General features: G+C 33.1%; 1 protein-coding gene across 4 annotated transcripts in view; it reads right to left on the bottom strand.

Annotated features, from left to right (window-relative positions):
• VPS13C (vacuolar protein sorting 13 homolog C) overlaps window positions 1-26,360 on the bottom strand; it is a 163,929-nt gene that overhangs the window by 99,374 nt on the left and 38,195 nt on the right. For all 4 annotated transcript variants that reach the window (XM_069483234.1, XM_069483243.1, XM_069483250.1 and 1 more), the window contains 16 exons: window positions 25,985-26,042; window positions 24,386-24,513; window positions 22,602-22,708; window positions 21,884-22,055; window positions 20,228-20,290; window positions 15,286-15,415; window positions 14,628-14,722; window positions 11,683-11,825; window positions 10,602-10,794; window positions 9,313-9,427; window positions 8,256-8,392; window positions 5,968-6,091; window positions 4,759-4,876; window positions 1,619-1,748; window positions 867-945; window positions 49-188 (listed from right to left, as the gene is read on the bottom strand). In XM_069483234.1, coding sequence (XP_069339335.1) covers window positions 49-188; window positions 867-945; window positions 1,619-1,748; window positions 4,759-4,876; window positions 5,968-6,091; window positions 8,256-8,392; window positions 9,313-9,427; window positions 10,602-10,794; window positions 11,683-11,825; window positions 14,628-14,722; window positions 15,286-15,415; window positions 20,228-20,290; window positions 21,884-22,055; window positions 22,602-22,708; window positions 24,386-24,513; window positions 25,985-26,042 — 1,932 coding nt within the window. The remainder of the gene's footprint in view (window positions 1-48; window positions 189-866; window positions 946-1,618; window positions 1,749-4,758; window positions 4,877-5,967; window positions 6,092-8,255; window positions 8,393-9,312; window positions 9,428-10,601; window positions 10,795-11,682; window positions 11,826-14,627; window positions 14,723-15,285; window positions 15,416-20,227; window positions 20,291-21,883; window positions 22,056-22,601; window positions 22,709-24,385; window positions 24,514-25,984; window positions 26,043-26,360) is intronic.

Below are 26,360 nucleotides of genomic sequence, written 5' to 3'. Positions count from 1 at the left end.
TAGTAACAATAAGAATATATTTATTTATGGACAAAAAAATGTATATACCTCTTTAATTTCAAACTTGAGTATAAGATTAATGAGCTCCTCATTTGGGACCTCTGCAACTTTTTTTAGTTCTGATCCTTTCATACTTTTGCCAGTCTGTGAGTCTCCATCTTCAGCATCGAAATACTCATCATCAGACTCTAAAGGAAAAAAACATTCATTTGATATGAGACAATGTCCATTGAAAACTGTATAAACACTCCAATCTAAATCTTCCAAAAGTAAATTTCACTTGTTGGGTATAATCTTCATATTAAACATCAAAATAGTTTCTTTTTCAAAGTTCCACAAAATGGCTTAACCTGGCATGTGGTAATCATATTTAAAACCAAATAGCAAATCTTTTCTTTGATAATTCTGTTTTTCACTGGTTCATTCATTCAGTACACAACAAAATATTCACTGGGCATCAATTACCATGTATCAGACTGCACTAGCCACTAAGGACACCAGAATGACCAGGATATTCATGGTCCTGTCCTCATGAAGCTTACATTCTAGTTCAGAATTAAAAGAGATAAATTAGGACAGAACTAGAGAAAAGGAACACATAGAGATTGAGGCAAAAAAGTAGCTTATTTAAAATCTTAAGTAAGCACTGTCAACCACAAAAAAATCTCTTCATTTATCCAATGAGGAAACCTGAGCTTAAAGAAGATAAATGACTCAAAGTCACACTATTAGTAACACAACTGGAACTAGAACCAGTAAATGACTATAGCACTTTCAGAATTCCTTTATTTTCAGAAAATTTTATCTCTATATAACAAGTTATAAGCTTGCTTTAATAAAGAATATTTTATTAATACTTTCCTTACCTGATTCCACTCCATCTAGCAATAGGGAAGTACTAAGCAGACCTTTTGTCCCACCTGAAATAACGGGAGTTGAGGACACCTAGCAAAGAATTCAAAAAGTTTTCTTAAAAATACTCATTCAGCAGGACTAAATGTATATAAATGAGAGAAAGACTAAAAAGTAATAGAGATAGAGAGAGATGGAAAGACTTCTACACATAATATACAAATCTTCCAACAAAACATACTATGCAATCAACTAACTAATGATTGGGTGGAATTTACAAATTATTAAGACAACCACCACCTCCATTTTACAAGGACAAAACTATGTACAAGTCTAGTAGTCTAGTAGGTCTGTTTGTCATTGTGTATAATTTACATGCTGTCCATTACAATATTAATGTACATTTTTACTACAGGTCCCTGGAAAATGGTATCACCATCAGTTGGCTCTCTCAAACTTCATTTCGAAGTAAGTGGAAATCCAACATTTCTTTTATGTTATACAGATCAATTCCAATTAAAATGACCTAGAACTTTTAAGTCTAACATATGACGAAATTTTACACCAAGTGTTTTATCTGCATCATTTTAAAGAAAATTTCTATTCCTATTTAAGACATATCTTATAAATTTGAAAGATATTTTCCTTTCATTTCTGTATTTTTGGTCCTTTCACTTATAACCTTTGCCCTAAGATTGACTTTCTAGTACTACTCTAAAACACTAGTGAAAATAAGAGATTTAGCATTTGTATTATATCCATTTACCTGTCTCTCCGGAGACTGTGCCAATGATTTCTGTGGCAAGGGTATACTATTAATCAAACATAGCACGTCTTTCATTTTCTGGTCAGAAATTCTCACATGCATCAAAGGCAGTCCTCCTGTTGCTTTAAATCTAAAAATACAATTCAGTTGTAAGGTTATAAGGTCAGCTTCTCTATATTATAGTGGGGGGAAGGGATGGGAGAAGAGACTACATTGCAGAGTCAAAGTTCCTTGGACCTGTTTTAATCTAATCACACTTCTGCATCCTTTAGACACTGTCAAGAAACGGGAAGTTCTACAGTAAGCCACGTTTCCAGATAATTTAAACACATCCTTCTTAAGGAATCAAACCTTTTTAAGTTAACTAATTTTTATGAAAATCTTTCCAAATGGCTATTGTTTACTTTTGTAAAACCAAAAACACCAAACGTACTTTAGTTCCTGGCATCAAAGATTTCTCATCATAAACACTTAAGAGTATCTGCACCATTACTGCTCTCTATCCCCTTGTCTTGCTTTCTTTCTTTTTATACAGAGCACTTGGCAGCACCTGACATATCATATATTAATATACACTTGTTTATTTTATGTTTCCTCTGATTAAAATGTAAGCTCCATGGGGACATCTGTTTTACTCACTGGTGAATCATCATCGTCCTTCCATCAGTTGCTCACTTGTTGCCAGCTGCTTCTATTCTGCTTCCTTACTCTATGGAACTGCCTCAGGTTCACCTGTCTCAATAGTTTTGTGGCAGCTACCTGCTGCTCATAAAGCACTTTTAGATTGCTGTTTAACTTTGGCTTCCTGATTAAACTGTGAACAGCTCAAGTTGACAGATGACTAACTGCTAGATGCATTACTGGGACACAGTAAAATAGTATTTAGGGGAAATTTGTAGCACTAAATGCCAATATTGGAACATAATAAAGATATCAAATAAATGACCTCAACTTTCACATTAAGAAACTAGGAATGAAAAGCCAATGAAACCCAAAGTAAGCAGATGAAAGCAATAATAAGTATGAAAGTGGAAATCAGCAAAATAAAAAATATTAATAGAAACACAATAGAGAAAATAATTGAAACCAAAATCTGGATCTTTCAGAAGACAATCAGCAAAATTGATAAACCTCTAGTCAGAATGATCAAGAAAATGAGAGAAAAGGCACAAAGTACTAATATCAGGAGTGAGAGAGAGAACATCAATACAGATTCTTCATGTATTATAAAGGTAACTTTATACCAATAAACTTAACAACTAAGATGGACAAATTCCTTGAGTCACACAAACAATAACTCAAAACCTCATTTAAAACACTTCAGGCCAGGCACAGTGGCTCATGCCTATAATCTCAGCACTTTGGGAGGCCAAAGTGGGAGGATCACTTGAGTCCAGGAGTTTGAGACCAGCCTGGGCAACACAGCAAGACCCCATCTTGACAAAAAATTTAGCTGGACATAGTAATGCATGCCTGTAGTCCTAGCTACTCAAGAGACTAAGGTGGGAAGGTCACTTGAGCCCAGGAGTTCGAGATTACAGTGAGATATGATCATGCCACTGCATTTCAGCCTAGGCAAAACAGCAAGATCTTGTATCTAAAAAAAATTAAAAATAAATAAATGAATAAATAACCTGAAACATATAAAAGATCACTCAAAAGAATAGATAACCTGAATAGCCTTTTATCTTTTAAAGAAGTTGAATTCATAGTGAAAAACCCTCTCAAAAAGAAAACTCCAGGCCCAGATAGCTTTACCGGTAAATTCCACCTAACATTTAAAGAAGAAATAATACCAATTCTACACAATATCTTACAGAAAACTCATTCCACGAAGCCACTATTAAGCCATTAACAAAACAAGAAAAGCAAAGCACAGACCAATATCCCTCATAAACAAAGATATAAAACTTCATAACAAAATTTTAGCAAACCACATCCAATAATATTTTTAAAAAACAATACAAGGTGGAGTAGTATCCCTTATCCAAAATTCTTAGGAAAATAAGCGCATCAGACTTTGTAATTTTGAGATTTTGGAATATTTGCATATACATAATGAGATAACTTGGGAATGGGACCCAAGTCTAAACACAAAATTCATTTATGTTTCATATACACCTTATACACATGCCTGAAGGTAATTTTATATAATATTTTTAATAGTTTTGTGCATGAAACAAAGTTTGTGTTAAGTACTTATGTGTGGAACTTTCCATTTGTGGTGTGGCACTCAAAAAGTTTCGAATTTTGAATCATTTCAAATTTTGGGTTTTCAGATTAGGGATGTTGAACCTGCACGTCATTATCAAGTGAAGTTTACCCAGTAATGCAAGGCTGGCTTAACATCCACAGGATAAAGAGTATCATTGAGCTACTGCTACACACAACAACATAAATGAATCTCAAACTATGCTGAATGGAAGAAGCCAAACAAAAAAGTTATAACGCTATGAGTCCATTTATAGAAAATTCTAACAAATCTATGTCAGAGAGCAGACCAATGTTGTGCAGGAAGTTGGGGGAGAGGATTTAGGTAGAGAAGGAAAGGAAGGAGTACAAAGGGAACAAAGAAATTTTTGAAGGTGATGGATGTGTTCATTATCATCATCATTATTTTGATGACACTTTCACAGATATACAGAAGAGGTCCAAACTTACCAAATTGTAAACTTTCAGTAGATATAGCTTATTGGATGTCAATTCTACTTCAATAAAGCTGTTTTTAAAAAGGCAGCATAAATATTTCGTAACCGTCTACTTAAATTCAAAATTCAGTTTCTATTTTTTATTCTCTTAGTTTTTTCAGGATTCTACATGATTTCATGATCAAAAGAATCTCTAATTTTTTTAAAGATTTTATTTCATTGATATTGAACTTTCAGTTGGATCCATTCCAAAACACAGATTACCAACTTTTACAGAATATATTATAAAAGTCCAAATACTTCTGAAATAAGAGAGGTTGATATGTAATTCAAACATACATTTTCTTAAAAATGTGTTTCTGCTACAAAATAGAATAATCATTTTTTTCTGTCTCCTACAGAAATCTACCTTTCCTTCCTTAAAATCCAGTAACTGATGCAGATATACTTCACCTTGTTGATTTTCTAATGCAAAAGAAACTCATACATTACCTGGCCATTCTAATGTCTTTTTCTACCATTGCCTTGGCCAACTCAACATGAATATCCATTGGTTGCAATATATGCATAGTTGATGGATGCTGAAATCGACACTTTTTCCAGTTTTCCTCTTTAAAAAACAATTTAAAATATTAAATGACTATTTAATTATCAGGTATTCTGTGGAAAACCATTCTAAGTTAAAACAGAGTCAATGATTACCAACTTTTACTTCTTTCAGCATACAAGTTAAAAAACCTATTTAAATAATACACGTAGGTGAGAGTCAAAGACTATGATATAAAATTAATTCTAAGTATTTGCATAACATTCATATAACATCTTGCATGTCAAAGTAAATAAGAAAAAAAAAAAAGCCTCAGGAATTTATTACCTTGATTTCAGAATTAGTTATGGTAGACAGTTACAGTGAAAAGAGGGGAAAAAATAGGGGGGAAAAAAAAGGAAAAAAGATTTATGGGGTTCCTAAGTGCAATATTTACACTAGCTTAGCACATAATTCCAAAGTGAAAATGAGTTTTATCAAGTAAGATTTTATGATAAAAAAGTGTAATAATCACTTTTCTTCAAATAAGGTCTCAAGACAGATTTTCCGATGGCTAATGGAGTCCTATGCAGATCTTTACTGATGGCAATGACTGAACATTTTTTATCACTTATAATTCAAACAATTATACTTAAGTACATACAAAAGAAAAAGCCATTTTAATGGTCTGTGTAAGTACTTCCCTTCAAGGAATTAACAGTTTCCTAGGATATAAAAATTAAGTAGAGCATTATATATTTATATTTAATAAATCTCATCACTCCTACTAGAGTATAAACTCTGCATACAGAGATTATGTCTGCCCTTTCCTCCAATGACCTACTCCAAAGTGATATATTCAAGGATAATTAACAAATACTTTTTGCTCCTAGAAAGTAAACAAGTCTAAAAAACCAAAAATCTTTACTTAAGTAGTAGAAAACACCAAAGCTTTTTGGGAAATAATTAATTACCTTTAAGGTTTTAAGACTGTATCTACGATATTGTGGCAATGATTTATGCTAATAGGCTCCTATCTGGTTCTCTTAAGTGACCAATAGTATATGTGTGCAAGACGGTTGTCGGGGTGATATATATGCACACGTACATACACATATATTACTGAAGCTACTCAACATTAATTTCAAGATTCTAAAAGTTGAATAACTGTTTACCTGCTCTTGAAAAGAGTAGTTGCACACTTTTTATTTCAATATCAAACTTGTCATATGCCTTATCCATTATTTCTTCCAGAGATGAATTAGTAGTCTTCTGTAAACCTTGATCTTTACTGTTGAGCTAAAATGGAGGAAAAACTTGAATTTTTTTTTCCAAAACAGCAAAGTATATACATCAACATACTCCAGTTAAGCTTCTGAAAACCTAACTAAAATAAATGATTGCCCTTAATGAATTCACATTTTGATTAATTTTCTGATAATTATTTACAAATACTTTATTAGGAATATATTTTAGCATACATCTCTCTTTGGGAGTTGAGAAATAGGTGCTCAGCACATTTTCATTAATTAGAAGATCATTTACACAGCTGTCTGCCTCAAATAACCTGCCTAACATGCAACTCCTCCTCCTTGGCTCTGAGAAGTAACTGCCACTTATGGCTCAGCTCCACTACTAACCACCCTACACCCTTCACCACAAAATAGCAGAGTTGTTCCTTCTCACCACTATACCATAAGCATAATTATGCCATTAGAATTCAGTTCCAATCTCTACTTCCCTTCCCCCTTTCCAGTGGCAAGGATCAATTCAGGACTATAAGAGCGGTCTTCAAAAAGTTCATGGAAAATGCATATTATGAAAAACTGTGCACAGATTTAAAAATTATTTTGCACCAAAATAAATTCATACTAACCTGTTACAACATGTCTGAACAGGATCTAGTTTGAGGCAATAAGAACAATGAGACATGAGCTTGAAAAAAGTCCCTATCAAGAGCAACATGAATTCTGCTAAAACTGAAGCAAGAACAAACATCAAAATTATAGTGGAGGAAGGGTGAAATCATTGATGCTTTACAAAAAAGTTTATGGGGACAATGACCCAAAGAAACCAGCAGTTTATAAACGAATAACTTTTTAAGAAGAGACCAGACAATGTTAAAGATGAAACCCCCAGCAGCAGATCATCACATCAATTTGCGAGAAAAAATTAATCCTGGCCCTAATGAAACAGGACCAAAAATTAACAGCAGAAACAACAGCCAACACCGCAGACATCTCAATAGGTTCAGCTTGCACAATTCCAACTGAAAAATTAAAGTTGTGCAAACTTTCCACTTTCCACTGGGTGCCAATACCATCGGACCCAGATCAGCGGCAGAGCAGAGCAGAGCTTTCAATGGAAATTTTGAACCAGCGGGATCGAGATCCTGAAGCATTTCTTTGAAGAATTGTAACAGGAGATGAAACATGGCTTTACCAGTACAATTCTGAAGACAAAGCACAAGCAAAGCAGTGGCTCCCAAGGGAAGCAGCCCAGTCAAAGCAAAAGTGCACCCATCAAGAACAAAGGTCATGGCAACAGGTTTTTGGAATGGTCAAGGTATTTTGTTTATTGACTTTCTGAAGGGCCAAAGAACGATAAGGGTGTTTTGAGAAAATAAGCCAAAGGTTTAGCAGAAAAATGCCTGGGAAAGCTTGACCAGAGTCCTTCTCTACCACAACCACCCTCCTGCTTATTCCTCTCATCAAACAAGGGCAATTCTGTGAGAGTTTTGATGGGTAAGCACTAGGCATCCTTTCAGTCTGATTAGCCTTACAGTCCTAACTTGACTCCTCCTGACTTCTTTTTGTTTCCTGATCTTAAAAAATCTTTAAAGGGCACCCAGTTTTCTTCAGTTAGTAATATTAAAAAAAAAGACTGTTGACATGCTTAGATTTCAGGACCCTTAGTTCTTTAGGGATGGACTAAATGCCTGGTATCATCACTTATAAAAGGGTCTTGAACTTGACGGAGCTTATGTTGAGAAATAACGTTTATATTTTAAATTTTTATCTTTTAATTCCATTTTCCACAAACTTTTTGAAGCCTCCTCAAATATTTTGAAATCTCTGCTGTTTAACAGGGGCTTAGATTCCTACAAAAATCTAGAAGTTCTCTTGCTCTATTTAGTTATTGACAGTGCTTTAACAAATATACATTCATATGTGTACAATTTCCTATTGTCAAAATATAGAAGCAACAGATAATACTGAACAATTAAACTCTGGAAACCATGAAAACTAGGAATGCTTCTCTCTAATTAGGAGAACATAGAAGTAATCCAGTCCTCAATGTCAAATCACCTACCACTAGAAAATTTGGGGGGGGGGGGTGGTGTTTTAAAAACCATAAAATATATATAAAATACTCTAAGCTAGGCTTGAAAAAAAATGCTAAGAAAAAGTAAGTCTAGGTTTAGTTTAAGTGAACTCTGAGGAAAAAATGCATATATACCTACCCGAAATGTACCAAAATCTAAAATCAGAAGGTTTGACTTTTCGTGGTAGAAACCTGTCTGTGGAACTACTAAATAAGAAGGCTTCAGGTTTATCCTTAAATCAAGAACTTTTCGAGTTTCAATAATATGTGTAAGTCCTAAAGAAGGCAAAGAAATAATGAATGGTCAATTTGAAATATGTAATCATACTATTAACAACTAGAATAAGAATTTTACCTGAAAAGCATTATGAAGGAGTGTCAGTTTTCCTCACAAATTAGATTGTCAATTCAACATGTAAGGTGAAAATTGCACAAAGTCAGTGGGAAGCAATCATATCATAGCACAGTATACTAAACCTAGCATAGCTAGTATTTCATCCAGGGATAGAAGAATTTATTATTTCCTTGATAAAGCAACTAGATAAAATGGGGCCTGGGTTTAGAGGCCATGTTATACAAGAGTATGTATTTGTAAAACTAGATTCACACACGGAGTGGTGAACAGTTTCTTAAAAAGTGAGATGGAGGAATGTTTTCAATCTCAAGCTCATCTGAGCACATGTTCTTGAAAGGAATAGCAGACATAATCATCTGCACCTCATCTTATTCTCTTTCTCACTCAGTCTAGCAGGTATATATGACTTCAAGTAAGCCATGTCCGCCCTGCACTGTAATGCAGCCTGAATTTAACACATTAACTGCCCTGTGAGTTGTACATAACTCACGCTAGTTTTCAGCCCAGGGCCTCGTGAAGCATATGTAACTCACGTCTCTTTGCCTCAGGAGCCTCAAGAACTACTTTCCAAGTTGCATATAACTCACCCACAGAAAACAATTAAAAATAACAAATTTTTCATTAAATGAGAAAGGATTGTTTTGTTTTTGAAGTTTTTATTCTATTTTCGTAATAAAACACTGTGGCCCCATGGAAAAAATTCTTTTATCTAGTGTAGCAGTCAATGTGTTAAAATAAAGAAAAAAGCAACGTATACTATTTTAAATATAATGTTTACAATAGAACAGACAAAATGTTTTAAGTTTAGTTGATGCTTATGTAAACACTCAAAATTTTTTACCTGTAGCTGTTCTCTCTTTAATTTCTTCCAGCTTCATTAACGTAGCTGATGTTATTTGCTCAAGATCCAATCCCTTATTTGATTGAAAGAAATCAACCACTGCATTGATGGTTTTCTGTGAAAGAATTTCAAAACATAACCAAGTTACATACAGTACTTCTTATATTATAAATTTTAAGGTTTCACCTCAATTCTAAACTGCTATGGCTTTGAATCAAGGACCTCTAAAGATCTTCTGTCTTACTATTAAACATCTCCCTATGGAGTGAAAGAGAAATTGGAGAAAGAAATAGCCCTAGTAAGCTTATTGGAGAGACAACAAATGTGTGTATATCATTAAGGTGCCAAGTACACGTCTGCCAGTGTCATATGGATGCAGCAACAGACGTTACTTCTAGTTGTAGCCTCCAATTAGTCAGAAGGTGAAATTCCACTTCTCCACACTATTATTGGATTCCCCTGCACTTTGAAGTTTAGAGAAGAAATAGCAAAAAAGCTGTTCATTCCTCACCTACATGCAAACTTAAACTTAAAAAAAAATCAGAGATTTTCCCAGATTAAAAGAGTTCTGGAGATTGGTTGTACAACAATGTGAATGTATCTAACGCTACAATTTTTAAAATTGTAGAATACAATGAGTTCTGGAGTCTTTATATACTGCCTTCCATACACACGGTGAATCCAGCTCTAAACTGCAAAGTAAAATTAAGTCAAGGATCTCAACGGGAGGGTGGGGCCAATCTCCAAGCAATGGGACAAGTAGTGAACCATGCCCATCTTACTGATAACGTGAGACGATGGGTAAGATAGCCTGAATAAAAGGTGAAGCCACAGATATAGAACTTGGAGAGTTAACATTTTCAATAACATAAAATGCTGATACTTTTTTCTCATGTCAACAATACTGAAATTTCTTTTCATCACTCCGAAAGCTCTTTGAATTGGTTCCAAACATTGACAGCAAAGAAACAATACACAATAAGGAGTTGAAGTAGGAAGTCAGTGTATAACTAATTGGGAGTAGTAGCTGGTACAAAAAACATGATTTTTTAAAGTATATTAGATTTTTAAAAATTTAACATAAGTGTAAACATTATAGTAAAAAAAATCTATAGCATGTAAAAAACTCAAAATTAACAGCTAAGCATGTTTTTGAAACAAGAAAAAAGTGTTATGAAATATACCTGTTAAGTAAATAAATGTTAAGTATGAGAGAGGAGAAATAAGAAAAACACATGTCAAAAATATAAGATGGTTTTTAGAAAGAATCACTTTCTCCTTGCACTTACAGCATCATAGATGACCTCCACAGGCTGAGACTCAAAAATCAGAGTCTGGTCGGCAGGACTATTCTCTGGATTGGTTTCAAACTCTATTTTAAGCAAGGATGATGCAGTATCACCAATTGAAGCCACAAGTGATGGTACAGTATCTTGCTGTCTCAGACCTGTTATATACCAGTGTTCTAATTTTGCTTCCACCCTACAATCCAATGAAGAAAAAGGAAGTGATATAAATAATATCCTTTGTAATGTAATAGGTTAAAATATACCTTTTCTTTTAAAAACCTTTGAGAACCAGGATCATGCCCATTACCCAGAGCTGAAGTTCAATCTCCTTAGCCTGGCATTCTATTACCCACACAATCTGGTCTGTTGGTGTTGTTGTTTTTATTAATCTCTCTTTATCCAGATAAAAAAACCATTTTATTTAACTCTAGAATACTGCAAAAGTTTTGATCATCGTTGTATGAATAAAAGCTCATGCGACCTGGATGAACTCCTCTCCTCATTTCCATGCCAGCTTCAACACCCTCCCACCTCATCCCTGCTTCTCCTCGTCCTTTCCATTCAGCTAGTGTAAGCCTTCTCCTAGTCCTTTCCATTCAGCTAGTGTAAGCCTTCTCCTAGTTCAATTATCCTCTTCCACGACTGAGCTGGTATAGCATTAATTATGAGGTATTTAATTTTACAATACCTTCTCATCTTTGAACTAATATGTTATATTGTTCTTGAATTATTAACTTTTTGTATATCTTCTCTAATGAACAATAGCATAAACTTCCTGAAAACAGAAACTTACTGTGTACCTATTCAAAACTTTCACAGAATTGAGCCTATAAATCAAAACAGTATCCAACAAATATTTGTGAAGGAAAGGAGGGAGGGTGGAACAAATGATGAGGTACCCAAATAGCTGTATAACACAACAAAAACAAAGATAAAAAGATTATCTTGGTACATACAAGGAAAAGAAATTAAAGAAGAGCTACTACTAATGAGTTTTTTTAATCCTGAATAACATACAATTTTTTGTCCTAAAATCATAACTAGAAAGAAAAATTGAAATAAGAAGTTTTTAAGAACTTACTTAAGTGCTTGTGCTCCTGGTCGCTGAGATACTTGAGTGCCCAGGCCAATTATCTGAATTTTTAGTATTTCTGGAATATTTCTGTCTTCTCTGATTGTAATAGAGGTGCTTACTAACTTCAGGGTCATTATATGGGCAACATACTAAACAGAAAGAATGAAAAGTTTTAAAATTTAAATAATTACTTTCTTTGATAATTTCTTATTTCAATTTGTTGAATAACAAAGCGATGTAACAAATAGAGCATGGTACATTCTGGCATTCATATGCTCACTATAAACGAAAAACACTTAAAAATTCAATATGAAATTGCCTGTTCCGATAAGACATTTATAAAAGATTCAAAAATTCATTTCTGGCCGGGCGCGGTGGCTCACGCCTGTAATCCTAGCACTCTGGGAGGCCGAGGCGGGTGGATTGCTCAAGGTCAGGAGTTCGAGACCAGCCTGAGCGAGACCCCGTCTCTACTAAAAATAGAAAGACATTACATGGACAACTAAAAATCTATATAGAAAAAATTAGCCGGGCATAGTGGCGCATGCCTGTAGTCCCAGCTACTCGGGAGGCTGAGGCAGTAGGATCGCTTAAGCCGAGGAGTCTGAGGTTGCTGTGAGCTAAGCTGACGCCACGGCACTCACTCTAGCCTGGGCAACAAAGTGAGACTCTGTCTCAACAAAAAAAAAAAAAAAAAAAAAATTCATTTCTCTTAGTTTTAAAGGTTATAACGATGAAACAATTATAAAACATTTTTGGGCATAAAGATTCAATTCAGCAGCTTTCACAAAAGCAAATTAAGTATTTGGGACCAATCCTCTGGATAAGGAAAAAAAAACTATAGAGAACATCTGCTTGATAGTTGTACAGCGTTAATAAGACACCAAAAAAAAAATTCCTGGCCCAAAATTTGCTGGGTGAAGACTAGAAGTAGGACAGAGAACCAACAAAAGATGTTCAATTTCTACAGAGAAAATTACAAAACGTTATTGAGAGAAATGAAAAAAGAGGTAAATAGAGGCATATGCTATGTTAACAGATTAGAAGATTCAATACTACAAAGATATCAATTTTCCCAAAATTAATTTATAGATTCAATAAAATCAAAATCTCAGGTTTTGAAAAAACTGACCAGCAGATTCTAAAATTTATATGGAAATTTAAAGGGCCAAGAAAAAATAAAGCAATCTTAAAGAAGACCAGAGTTGAAGGATTTACACAGCTGGATTGCAGGGCTGATCATAAAGTTATAGTAACTAAGACAGCATACTACAAAGACAGACAAATGACCAATGTAGTAGAGAATGACATTCCATGAGTATATGAAGACTTGACTGATGATTAAGGGGTAAATGCAGAGTAGTGGGAATGCATGGTCACTCCCATAATAGGTGTTGTATCAAGTAGATAGCCAAGCAGACAAAAAACAAATGTTAACCTCAACTTCATACCACACACAAAAACCAATTCTAGATGAACCATACATCTAAATATATAAAGTAAAATAATATAAAGCTTCTGGAAGAATAGTTCCATGATCTTACAGTGAGAAAAGACTTTTTAAACAGGACCCAAAAAAGCACAAGCCACAAAGGAAAAGATTAATAAATAAAATAAACATTAAAAATAAGAAAAATAGCCATCAAAAGACACTACTAAGAGAGTGAAAATGCACTTTACATTGTGGGATAAGATATTTGCAACACAATTAAAAATGAAAAGTCAAGCCATATTGTGGAGGAAGACGCTAACAACATGTCTAACTAGCAAAGGCCTCATATCCAGAATACATGAAGAATTCCTGCAACCAATAAGAAAAAGACAGACAACCTAATAACGGAGAAAAGACTTAAAAGCCACTTCACATGGAGGCTATCTAAAGGCTAATAAATATATAAGTGTAAAACCTCTTTAGTCATCCAGGAAATGAAAATTAAAACCATAACAAAACACTCCTATATATCCCCATTTAGAATGGCTAAAATTTAAAAGACTGATAATGCCTACTGTTGGTGAAGATGCGCAGAAATAAGAATCCTCATATACTGCTACTGGAAATACTCTCCAAGTTGGAAAATTGTTTAGTAGAATCTAATATTAAACATAGTCATATCCTATGACCAAGCAATTCTACTCCTAAGCAGATAAACAAAAAGTCTTACATATACACATTTAAAGACAATTAGAAGTTCAGAGCAGCATTATTCATAACAATCAAAAAATAGAAACCACCCAAATGTTCATCAACAAAAGTATGAATAAATAATATGTGGTATTTTCAAATAATTGAATCCTATACAGAAATGAAAATGAGCAAAATACATCTACAGCAACAACAGGTTTGAATCTCCCAACAACAAAGCTAAACACAAAAAAATACATATTTTATGAGTCCGTTTGTAGAAAGATAAAAAATATGCAAAACAAAATCATAGTGTTTACAGCAAAAAACAAAATGAAATCAAAGACATGATTCCCACAAAAATCAGAATATTGGTTACCTTTGCAGAAGCAATGATGGGGGATGCAGGGGCTTCTACAGTGGAGCTCTGCAATATTCTAAATCTTGACCTTAATAATAGTTACATACCTGTTCCCTTTTTGATCAAATGAGCAGTACATTTTGGTTTTGCTCATGCTTTTACATATGAGTTATATTAACATGTCAAAATTTAAAAATTTTTCTTAAGGTAAAATTTTTTAAAGATTCAATTTAACACTACAATAAGTACTTTTTATCAGGTTATTCTTACATTCACTAAAGCAACTAAATCTAAAGTTATAGAGAGAACTTTAATTAGGCCTGACTAGAAATGTTCAACAATTAAATAGTAAAGTAGAAACTAATAATATGTTTTTATTAATTGCTTAAAAAATCAATAACTCTAACCCAATTCAATTTAACACAGTAAAATGAGACAGAAATACCTATTAAACCACTCAATAATTACCTGCTTGGGTAAAGTTAGGTTGTGGGTACTCTCACTATAACCAATCGCAGTGAAGAGCTTATCTTTTTCCTCTGGAGTCATAAGGTCATCAATAGCTACAAAGAAAAGATAGTATTTTAAGAAATTAATTGCTTCCGCTTTACAGATACAATTGAAAAGTCAAATCAAACTAACAACAGTCTTAAAATCAACAGAAACAAATCCTAAAGCAAAGTTAGCCCGGTAATCTCAAATATACTGCTACTTTGACTAGTTAAACAAACATGGCTGGTTTAGGGCAAGAAAAATCAAAGAGATACCATGAAGGAAATTCAGTTCTCTTATGGGGATTTCAGAATTTCTTAAGTATTTTTAAAACTTAAGTAAAACTTGGAATTAAATATCCATGTAAAAGGTAACAATAAAGAATGCCAAATGCTGAGGCCTCTAAATTTAAACATTTTAAATTTGACACAATTTTTCCCCAAAAAAATCAAAATCTTATTTTAGTTGGATAAACACAGGAATGTTCCAGCCTGATGTATTTGCTTATATGTTTACTATACTGAGCTAATTTTATTTTAAATGTAATTTGAAAAAAAATTCAACTAACAGGCAAGATATCATTTAATACTTGTTTCTTATCAGTGTACAATGCATTATCTGAGTTGGAACTTACTTTCAGGAATCAACGATTCTTCATCTTTTTTCTTAGATTCCTTTTTACCCCAAAACCCACTAAACCAGCCTCCACGTTTCTCGCCTTTGTCAGCAGACTTTTTCCTTAATTTCTGCCCAGACCGAATCACCTAAAAAATAAAAATTAAAAAATTTAATTGAGGAATAATGCCCTCTTCATTTTCAGGTGTAGCCAGGTAAGAACAATCATTAATTTTTTAAACACCACATTAGATGAAAGTAGTCAAAATAAGCCAGTTTGATCTTAAATAATGCTTACAATACGGTTTGGTTAACGTACTCCCCCTGTTAACTGACTTGCCACACCAACTGATAGCATTTTGATGAGGCTGCATTTTGTCAGCAATATATAGTTAAGGTTTCAAGTAAAATTTTTCTGAGCAATATGACTTCCAAATTTTTAAGTTAAGGAGCCACTAGACCTGCAGGTTTATAAGACGAAAAGTCCCCTGAAAGTGACCACACCCAAAAACGTATTAGTTTAAAACAATCATATTTCAGAGTTCATATATTAATACATTGCTGGCTTGCTAACTATGAACAGGGCAGGGGAAGGAGGGATGTAAATAAAAATGGTCCTCAAATCTCATTTCATCCTCTTTGCTCAACAAATTTTGACTTGATTTTCTATTGCTCCTTCTCTTTGCCCACTTTTCAGTGAAATATAGATGAATAACCAAAAAGCAGAAAACAGAGGGATAAAGAGAATAAAGGGATAAGTAATTCAGACTCGTTGTTCTCATTCCCTGAATAAGTACACTTAATGATTTTTCCACTTAGAATATAGAGTATTTTAAATTGAGGGTGATTTGATAACATATTGTAAGCACCTGTGTATAATAAAAAGTGAAATAATCCAAAAGAGAAATTAAATGAAAAGAATTGAATTCTATAGTAAAGAGACTAGGTTTGATTAGTGAATGTAAAGACTGAGCATAAGGAAAATGTTAAACTTGTCACAAGCCATGGGTGAGTGCACACATTCAAGCCCTGTTTGGATTTGCAAATGGAAAGTGAATGACAGTCCGCTACTGTGGATACACAGCTCGGTGGTATTCAATTCTTGCTGCACATAGGAATCACCTAGAAGCTTTAAAAAAAAAAATTCCAGTTCCAAAGTCCCACTACACAACAATTAAATCAAATCTTGAGGGAGTGGGTTCCAGGCATCAGTATTTTTTTTAATCCCCTGGTGATTCTAATGTGCAACCAGGGTTCCTGAACCACTGAGATGACGACAAATAAGTTTCCTTCAACAAAAGCAGGGACCATCAAGCAGGGAGTTTAATTGCCTCAACAGTTTTCCAAGTAGATGAAACTGAGCTGTTTTGGAAATGACATGCAATTAAATGTATATCATCTGTGCTTTTAAGCATTAAAGAATCTACTACCAATTCTTTTAGGGAAAATGCAACCAGAGATTGCAAGTTCAAACCTCTCTTTGATATTCGGACTTAAAAAATAAATGGATTTATAATAGTTCTTTATAAATCTAAATACAGAAGGAGCTGTAAAACATCTGAATATTTTATTAAAATCTTTTTAAGTAAACTGATAGTTTTAAAAGGGCAGGCACTAAATTGTTTTTTAACTGTTACCATATTTTTAGCCCCCATAAAAATTTTACTCTATATTAGATAATATTTTTTAATGTTGAGGAAAAAATATTTTTATTTTGGAAAAATGAATTGAAATAAACTATGAAAGGATTTAAAAATAATATCTTGATAAGAGACATCAAGATAACGTGGTGACAAATCCCAACATTCACCTCTCCCTTTCCCAAATCTCTACCTAAATTTCTAAAAACATTTAAAAAGAAAAGATAAAGCTATTATGAGCATTGAAATCTTGGTTAAAGGTGTGACCAACATATAATAAATCTGAAGAAATTTCAAAATGAACTGAAAATCTTAGACTTAAGAGAAAAAGCAGAAATGAATATGAAAGCAGCGAATAAAAATACTAATTTCAAACAATGACAAAGGCTATAAAGAAAAAAATAACAGAATAAAGAATAATGAAGAAAAGCTTTCTTATATGTTGACAATTGTCATTTAAAAATACAAGAATTAACATTTAAAAAATACGAGAGCTGTCAAAGAACCAAACATACACGTCATATCGATGTCAAACTCTTGGTTTTTACATTGTGCTATAACTATGTAAGATGTAACCATGGGGGGGGAAACGGGGTGTACACAGGACCTCTGTGAACTATCTTTGCAATGTATTGTAAATCTATAATTATTTCAAAATAAAATATATGAAAGACCTAAAATAAATAAAATATATATATGACTAACTGTGAAGATGGATACAGAACCCTTTCACTTTTTCCCAAATATCCATCTGCTGCCTTCAGTCCCTTCCCTGTCCAGCTAAGAGCCCATGGTAAATAACTGCAGCCAATCCACAGCCTATATTATAAACTCTCTGGCCCTTTGCACTTTCCACTACAATGAAAAACCACCCATCTTGGATGACTCTAATTGCCTTCTCTTTCATAGTCATCCTTCTTTGTCTACTGTATCCAACAATTAATTCTCTTTCTTCAATTTTTAAGCAACTGTAACGGGTATTAAGAAGATATAATTACACTAAAGCAACTTAAGTTAGGGAGGATTAAAACAATATGTTTTTGCCAGTATTCATTCCTCTATTTCACAGTTAGCAGATGCAAATATCTTTTAACTGCACCTAATTACTGTACCTAGGGGAATTTGTTCTTCAGAAAATAAGAGATGTTTGAGAAAATTTACAGAGAAACCTATTCATTGTATTATCACTTATAATTAAATAAAACCAGTGGGAAATAGTGAAGCAAATTCTGATATATATATATATATATATATATATATATACACACACATATATATATATAAATAAAAGAGTAAAAGCCAAAATCTACACAGTGGCTTATAAAATGCTATGCAACCTGGCTTCCTCCCCAACTCCCACAAACACCCCACACACATCCTCTGCTACCTTACCTCTCTGACCCCACTAACCACTCTATTTCCTCTCTCATGATTCTAGTTAGTTCTCTGAATGAGCCAGATATGTCCCTACCCCAAAATCTTTGAGCACTTTATTCTTTCTGCCTGTTTATACTTTTCCCTTAGATAGCTTTCTGGCTGACTCCCTCATTCTTCAGGGTCTTTGCTCAAATGTTTCCTTCTTAGTGAGGCTTTCCCTGACCACCCTGTTTAAAACAGCAATCATCACCACTGCCTAGCTCCAGCACTATCTATATTCTTTCCTGCTTTATTTTTATTTATGTATTTGTTTATGAATCTTCTCTCCTACAAGAATGTAAATTATGGGTTTACATTGCAAATGTGTCTGTTTTGTTCATTTCTGTATGCTAATGCAAATAATAATGATGACCAAGAAAAAGTAATACTTATTTAGCAATTACTACATGCCAGGCACCTAACAGTTTAAGTGCTTTGTATGCATTATAGAACTCCTCACAACATCACCCATGATATAGGTACTATTAATTAATCTCATCTTACAAATCAGGAAACCAAGGCACATAGAGGTTAAATAGCCCAAAATCACATAAAAGTAGGAGATGGCAAAGCTGATATCAAAATCTAAACCATCTCACTCCCAAGTCCAAACTCTTACCCATAATGCTAGCACAATAGGCACTCAATGAGTATTTGCCGAATAAATGAACAAATGTAAAGCTGACCGTTGAACAACATGGGTTTGAAATGTACAAGTCCACTTAAACACACATTTGTGTCCACCTCTGCCACTGCTGAGATAGCAAGGCCAACTGCTCTTCTTCTCCTGAGCCTACTCAGTGTGAAGAAAACAAGAACGAGAACATTTATGATGATGATTTTCCATTGAATGAATAATAAATATATTTTCTCTTCCTTATGACTTTCTTAATAGCATTTTCTTTGCTCTAGCTTATTTTATTATTAGAATACAATATGTATTGTACAATACAATATGTAATACATATAATATTCAAAATATGTGTTAATCAACCATTTATGTTAACAGTAAGGCCTTCAGTCAACAGCAGGCTATTAGCAGTTAAGTTCTGGGGTAGTCAAAAGTTGTATGCAAATTTTCCAACTGCGCAGGGGGATCAGCACACCGAACCCTCACATTGCTCAAGGGTCGACTGTATATATTTTAATCTCACTTAAAATATGAGTATACATGGAGATCTACAATCATAAAAATGACTAAAAGGATATACAGAAAGGTATTAATAGTAGTTACCTTTAATATGTGAGAAGAGTGTTTCTATTCTCTTCTTTTGTTCATCTACATTTTCTAATTTTTCAAAATGAATTGTATTGCATTTGTAATTTATTTTTTTAAATACCAAAAAGTCAAGTTACTGACTCCTTAGAAATGAAAGGACATCGAGCAATATACACAGGGCATCAATAAACTGTTATAAACCATTATAAGCAGATTAATTCCAATTTTGGAAAGAAAGAAAACAAGATGAAAACAAAGAGAAGGAGAGAGGGAGGGAGGGAAGGAGACAAGAAAGAAGAGAGGAAGAGAAAGAAGGAAGGGAACAAAGAGGAAACATAGGAAAGAAAAAGTAAAAGAAACGAGGGACAAAAATCATAAATAAGTAGGTATACAAGCATGGGAGAAAAACTGGAAGCCTATATGCCAGCATGTTAACAGTAGCATTCTAAATTGTTAGGATTATGGATAACTTTTATTAATCTTGTTTTAGGAGTTTTTCAAATTATTTACAAAAGTTTATAAAATTTTTCAAGTTTTTTCCCCTCATGTCAGTGGCCTTTTTCCAGTATTCCATTTTGTTTTCTCCTGAGACTAAATTAAGCAATAAAAACTCAACCATGACCATAGGTTTAAAGGACTAGTATTAACATATTTAAAACATAAAATTAGGTAATAAAAATGATTACCTCAACTTGTGCTTGTTGCCGTGCTAAAACTATGTTAAAAACATCTAGAGTCTTCTCCAGGTCCTAGAAAACAAAGAGATACGTTTGTAAACAAGAAAAATGATCATTAGATGAAAAAAATTTTCTTCTATGAGTTCTAGGCTTACCTAGTCCATTACCAGTATTTGTGATCTAATGAAAGTATAAATTTGAATGTACACTAGGCTTTGAATTTTTTAGTGGTGTTTGTTTGTTTTTTGTAGAGACAGCATCTCACTATATTTCCCAGGCTGGAGTGCAGCAGCATCATCATAGCTCACTGCAGCCTCGAATTCCTGGGCCCAAGCAATCCTCCTACCTCAGCCTCCAGAGTTGCTGAGACTACAGGTACACATCACCATGCCAGCAAAATTTTTTTTTTTTTTTCTTTGATAAAGACAAGGTCTCACTATGTTGCCCACGCTGGTCTCAAACTCCTGGTCCCAGGTGATCCGCCCCCACAAAGTGCTAGGATTACACGAGTAAGTTACGGAGCCAGGCCACATTTTTTTAATTTTTACAATAAGAGGAAATAAGTATTCCAAGAAAGTAAACACTCATTAAACATAGTGTGAAAATAATAATTTTTCTGTAAGACCATTATAATTCATAGACGGCCATATATGCACATGAAAATAAGAATATTTAAGGAGACTTATTTTAGGTATTATCCTTATGGTTCTTACTTCTTACTCTTCCCATTCTATATTATGTTACAACCACTGTACCACTGCACCATCATAAAACACACAAAATTTAAGAATGTAAAATTCTATAAGTTAATAAGTAGGCTAAAGTAGAAACTGATTTGAGGAATTTATATAAAATTTGTAGGGGGAATCTAACATTAACTGGATGACCTCTGTTATAGGTGCTTTATGTATCATTTCATGTGACTCTTACAACTCTGGAAGACAGATATTGTTTCCATTTTATATACCGAATATTAGACTTGAAAGGTTGAGGAACTTGTGTCCCTGGTAAATATCCAAGTTGTCACCTGAACCTAAATCCATTTGACTCCAATACTTATGCTATTCCTAATATAAGACACTGATGATTGTCATATATTTCAGTATAATAGAAATTCAATTCATTCTTCACACTATGAATCAGTGACAGAAATAGTTTTATAACCTAGATCAGATGACATTAAGCAAATTATGGATTCAGTGTGTGTTTTCTATCTTTTAAAAGGGGATAAATAAGATTCCTCTCCTTTCTCAAGGAGTAAAAACTATTTTTTATAAATAAAATATTGAAGTATTTAAAAAAGCCACTACCATATAAATACAGGGCTTGTACTAACAAAACAAGATACAGCTAGCTAATAAACATATATGTAAATAGCTAAGATACTGATTTTCTGAACATTATTTTAAAAACCAGATACATTTCCCCAAATAGTTTATAGTAATCTTATTTTCTCTGACATTAGGATGAGGGAAAAGGGTTGGTTTTTTTTAAAGAAAAAACTGGGAAAAAAATACTCTCAATTTTCCCATAAAATTCTCTCTCAAAAAGAGACGAGTTCAGTTCTTTCTAAAATTACACATTGATTCAAATTAAATGCAGAAGAATTAATATTAAAAGATGATTACACAAATAATAGCTCTCACTAATATATGTAAGATATACCTGAATTTGTTTCTGTATTTCTTCTGAGACTTTAGTCTGGGTTAACTTGTTCTGGTAGGCAATTTTATAACTCTTGAGTAACTGCCTGTGCTTTTTTATGTTACTCCATGACCACATCTGTGTATATCTTCTTATATGAACTTCCAGAACAGAATCAATTGCATATTTCCACCTGAAAATCAAATTTTGTTAATGCACACTTGAATATAAAGGTTTAAGAAAAGGCAGAAAAATAGCTTTGACTTTTCAGATCTTATAAATTTTTGTTGTTCTTAAGTGTCTTCCTTTAAGAGCTCAGCAATAATATTTCAATTCCCCAGTACAATTCTCTGACTTAAATAGATTAAGATATTTAAAAAAATCTTCCAGGATGGGGCTGTGAAAAAAAATCATAAAGGCACAAAATGACATGTTATGGGAAATTAATAGTATTCCAGTATGGTTATAAAATTGAATCCGTGTGGGTGACTGATGAGAAATAAGATTTCTTTTTTAATGTTGAAAGTCTTAAATGCTAAGTTAAGAATTTGGGAATCTAGGAGCAGGAGTACAAGTGAAAACGTTTACGAAAAAGGTAACACGGACATATAAAAGATATCGTACTCTTGTCCATTTTTTAAAAAAAGTGGCTGGATTACATGGATTTAAAGAATTTTTAACTCTGAGAGTCCCTAACTACATACATTTCTTATAAAATAAAAAACAAAGTATAACTTACCATTGTCGACAATTGGTATGAAGTGGTAAATAAGGCTTATATTTCCTGTAAGGGGCATTTCTAATCATATAATCCACTGACTCCAAAAGGTCAATCATACTTAAGTACTATTAAAACAAAAATAAAATTATATTTATTATATTGCACACATGAATGAAGACCAAATTTTATTATACTTTTCAGTTTAGTGAGACTCTAAATTCCCTGAACAATGCTGCCCGGTAACTCAATAATATACTGTATTTTATCAAACTTAAGACACTATCAATTATAAGTTATAACATAATTTTTAGATTCCACTACAAAAGAAAACTGCTGCCAATTAAACTGTCATACCACCAATAATATATATCCTATTTTCAGATATGTTAAAATGTGAAATAAATCTATGTCTTAGAAACAATAAAATATGGTATCTGTAACTGCTAACATGAAACATGCCTGTCTCTAGAACTACAAATTTTTCCTCTGGACCATCATTTCAGCAGCAGCTATCTGTGTGCTGATTTTTAAACTGCTCTAGAAAATTACTGCATAACTAAAGCAAGATAAAGCTATCTAAGCACCCATCTTACCACCAACACAGCAACTCTGTGTGGATGGAAGAAAAACACACACACTCAGAGGTAACAAGAGTCACGCAAGACAGAGAAAGGGGCAAGTCTACCTTCCTCCTCTCTAATTTTTCTTACTGCAATTCTTAACTAAGGGTTACCATGAGGCTATTCAGCACTTGAAATACGTCTAGTCTAAACTTGAATGTACTGTAAGTCTATAAGATTTCAAAGACTTAGAGGGGGAGGGGGCAAGATTGTAAAATATCTTGTTAAATTTTTTATACTGATTACTTGTTAAAATTATAATATTTTAGAAATGTTAGGTTAAATAAAATAAAATGTTATTAAAGTTAATTTCACCTCTTTCTTTTTACTTTCCTAATTAGCTACAAGAAAAACTAAAATTACAAAAACAACTTGTATTACTTTTTTTTTGTTTTTTTTTTTTTGAGACAGAGTATCACTCTGTTGCCCTGGGTAGAATGCAGTGGTGTCATCATCACTCACTGCAACCTCAAACTCCTGGGCTCAAGGAATTCTCTGGCCTCAGCCTCCCAAGTAGCTGGGACTCATTTTTATATTTTTAGTAGAGATAGACAGGGTCTTGCTCTTGCTGGGGCTAGTCTCAAACTCCTGAGCTCAAGGCATCCTCCGGCCTCAGCCTCCCAGAGTGCTAGCATTACAGGCATGAGCACCACACCCTACCCACATTACATTTTAATTGGACAGTACTGGGCTAAAAGCTCAATTAGCTAAATTGCCTGTCTTCCTTTCACTTCCAGTTCTCCAGATCTGTTACCCAAACACTCTGGACAGATAACCTTGGAAACAATGCTTCCAAAACAAATGGAGGAAAAAGCTGCTAATATAGCTGTTAAAAATTAAAGAAACAATATTTAATATAAGAATGTCTGTTATTAAACTGAGGAGGGAAAAACATATTAAAATCCTCCACCAACAATTGTGAATTAAATGGAAATAATGTCATTCACTATAGCCTAATATGATTCTCCACTATTTAGCAAAAGATCAGGTAAAATAAAGGAAATTATTTTTTAAACTTGAAATCTATTTTCTCTTATTAAAAAAAAGATTCTTTAAGAGTCAAATCTCAATATAACGAACCAAAAGAACTACCAGACCGTAAGAGAAGCAATAAATCACAAAGGATAAAAACAGTGAAAATTCAAGGCTAAACAAAGCTAGAAATGTCCAAATAAATTGTACCTGAGGCTTGGTCAGTTCAATGGCAATATTTTGTACTTCCATGTTCCAGTCCAGTTTGGGTGTTTTGAGCTCCATCTCTGCATAAGGATTCATGTAGAGTTTTGCAGAGGCTGATATTGGCTGGAAAACTTACAGCACATGGGAAGACATAAGATATGTGTATATGCTCTTACATGTGAACAATTGTAAATAATTATGAGAATACTGTTACTCTTAAAGAAAAGTAATCAAAAATATGTGTAACAAAATCGCTACCAAAAAATATTTAAGCATCTACTTGTCCGCATAATAATAAGCTCCAATGAGTAAAGTGGAATCCCTAGGAAGGAAAGTGGAGTCCTATGCTTCTATGTAAAAATGTATAAAACATACAATCTACTCTTAGTTATTCAGTCTGTATAAAATCAGGCTTCTCTTCCTTGCTACAAGACATTTAATGATTTTATTAGTCATTAAAAACGCTAACACAAGGAAGGAAGTGAAATCTCAATAACTCTGTCTTATGTAATCACTGACAGAATTTAGGAACACAAAATTCATTCAAGAAAAAAAAAATTGGTCACCACTTTATGATTTTAGAAATGATCATATATACATAATCTCAGAATCAACTAAAGAAAATATTCTTCAGGTTAAGAAGTAGTATAAAAAGGTATATACGGGAAACTGACAGGGAAAAAAGGGTGATAAACTTTGTGAAAATAATGTTAAAACTATAAAAATTATGATACCTTCTGGTAATTACAATTTGTATTAATATAACATTATACAAAAATTGTAACTGATATGCAGGTTATTTATAAATGGAAAATGCCCAAGAATGAAGTCGTAGATTTTTCTGAACTACTTCTATCATCAATGAAACGAAATGCTTTCACAAAATAGTAGTACTTGAAAATTTTGTCATCATTAAATACAGGAGTCTATGAACATAAGATAAAGTGCCAACTATCATCCAATAACAATGAGCTATAAAAGAACATGAAGAAAACAACAGTGAACCAGAGTCATACAGAATAGCATGTGTATGAAAGCTGAGAACAATCATAAAGGGTTATACTAAATAAAAACAAACCAACGGCTTCTTTAGAATGAAACTGAAATGAAGAAAACAGATGGAAAAAATAAATAAATAAGCAGGTAGCTTTGTTTAGTTTTAAAATAAAGGTGAGGCTGCCAAAAAACAGAACAGCTCACCTAAAAAAATCTTTATCTTCATAGTGGTTGGTTTATTTTAACACTACAATAGTACATGCTAGGGGTAACCTAAATATTAAGATCTCAGAGATTCAGTTATTTAAAAAAAAAAAAACAAAGAAAACCTAAATCCTAAAACAAAGACTACAATAACAAAGTAAGAAGTATACGTGGAGGCCAAAGGACGTTGGGTGTAGGGAGTGAACTCTTATTCTCTAGTGGTGTAGGTGCTATGATCTATTCTTAAATAATTATTTATAACCCAAATATGTTATATTATATCACTAAGGTATAAAATTAATATGTTCTGTTTCTCAAAGTAACTTTATCAGAAAAAGTCTGTTAAAATATTTAATTCCACATTTTTCCTATAATAAGAAATAAACTTTTACTGTTACTTACTGCATTGATAATTTGGGAGTATCTTTCTACTTGTAAGAATTTCATTTTTCAGCTGATCCTAAACAAAAAAATTGAATGAGAATAAGAAAGCAAATACACATATATTCAGCCATACATACAGAAAAAAAACTTGGTTCTTACATCAGTATTTTTATTCCTCTATTTTTGTAACTAGTAGTCCATAAGAAAAATACACTGAGCATTATTTACAAGTATATTTCTTTAGTAAAAAGATACAGAAGCAGATATTTTTTTAAAAATTCTAAATATCTGGAAACAATATTGTAATGTGTTTATCTCTGACTTTGAAAAAAACATATGTTTATATATGTACATCCATGAATTGGGATCTCAAACACATTCTCAAAGGCAAATT

The sequence above is a fragment of the Eulemur rufifrons genome, chromosome 2 (assembly GCF_041146395.1).
Source record: "Eulemur rufifrons isolate Redbay chromosome 2, OSU_ERuf_1, whole genome shotgun sequence".
NCBI classification, from domain to species: Eukaryota; Metazoa; Chordata; class Mammalia; order Primates; family Lemuridae; genus Eulemur; species Eulemur rufifrons.
This window is presented reverse-complemented; position numbering and strand designations above follow the sequence as displayed.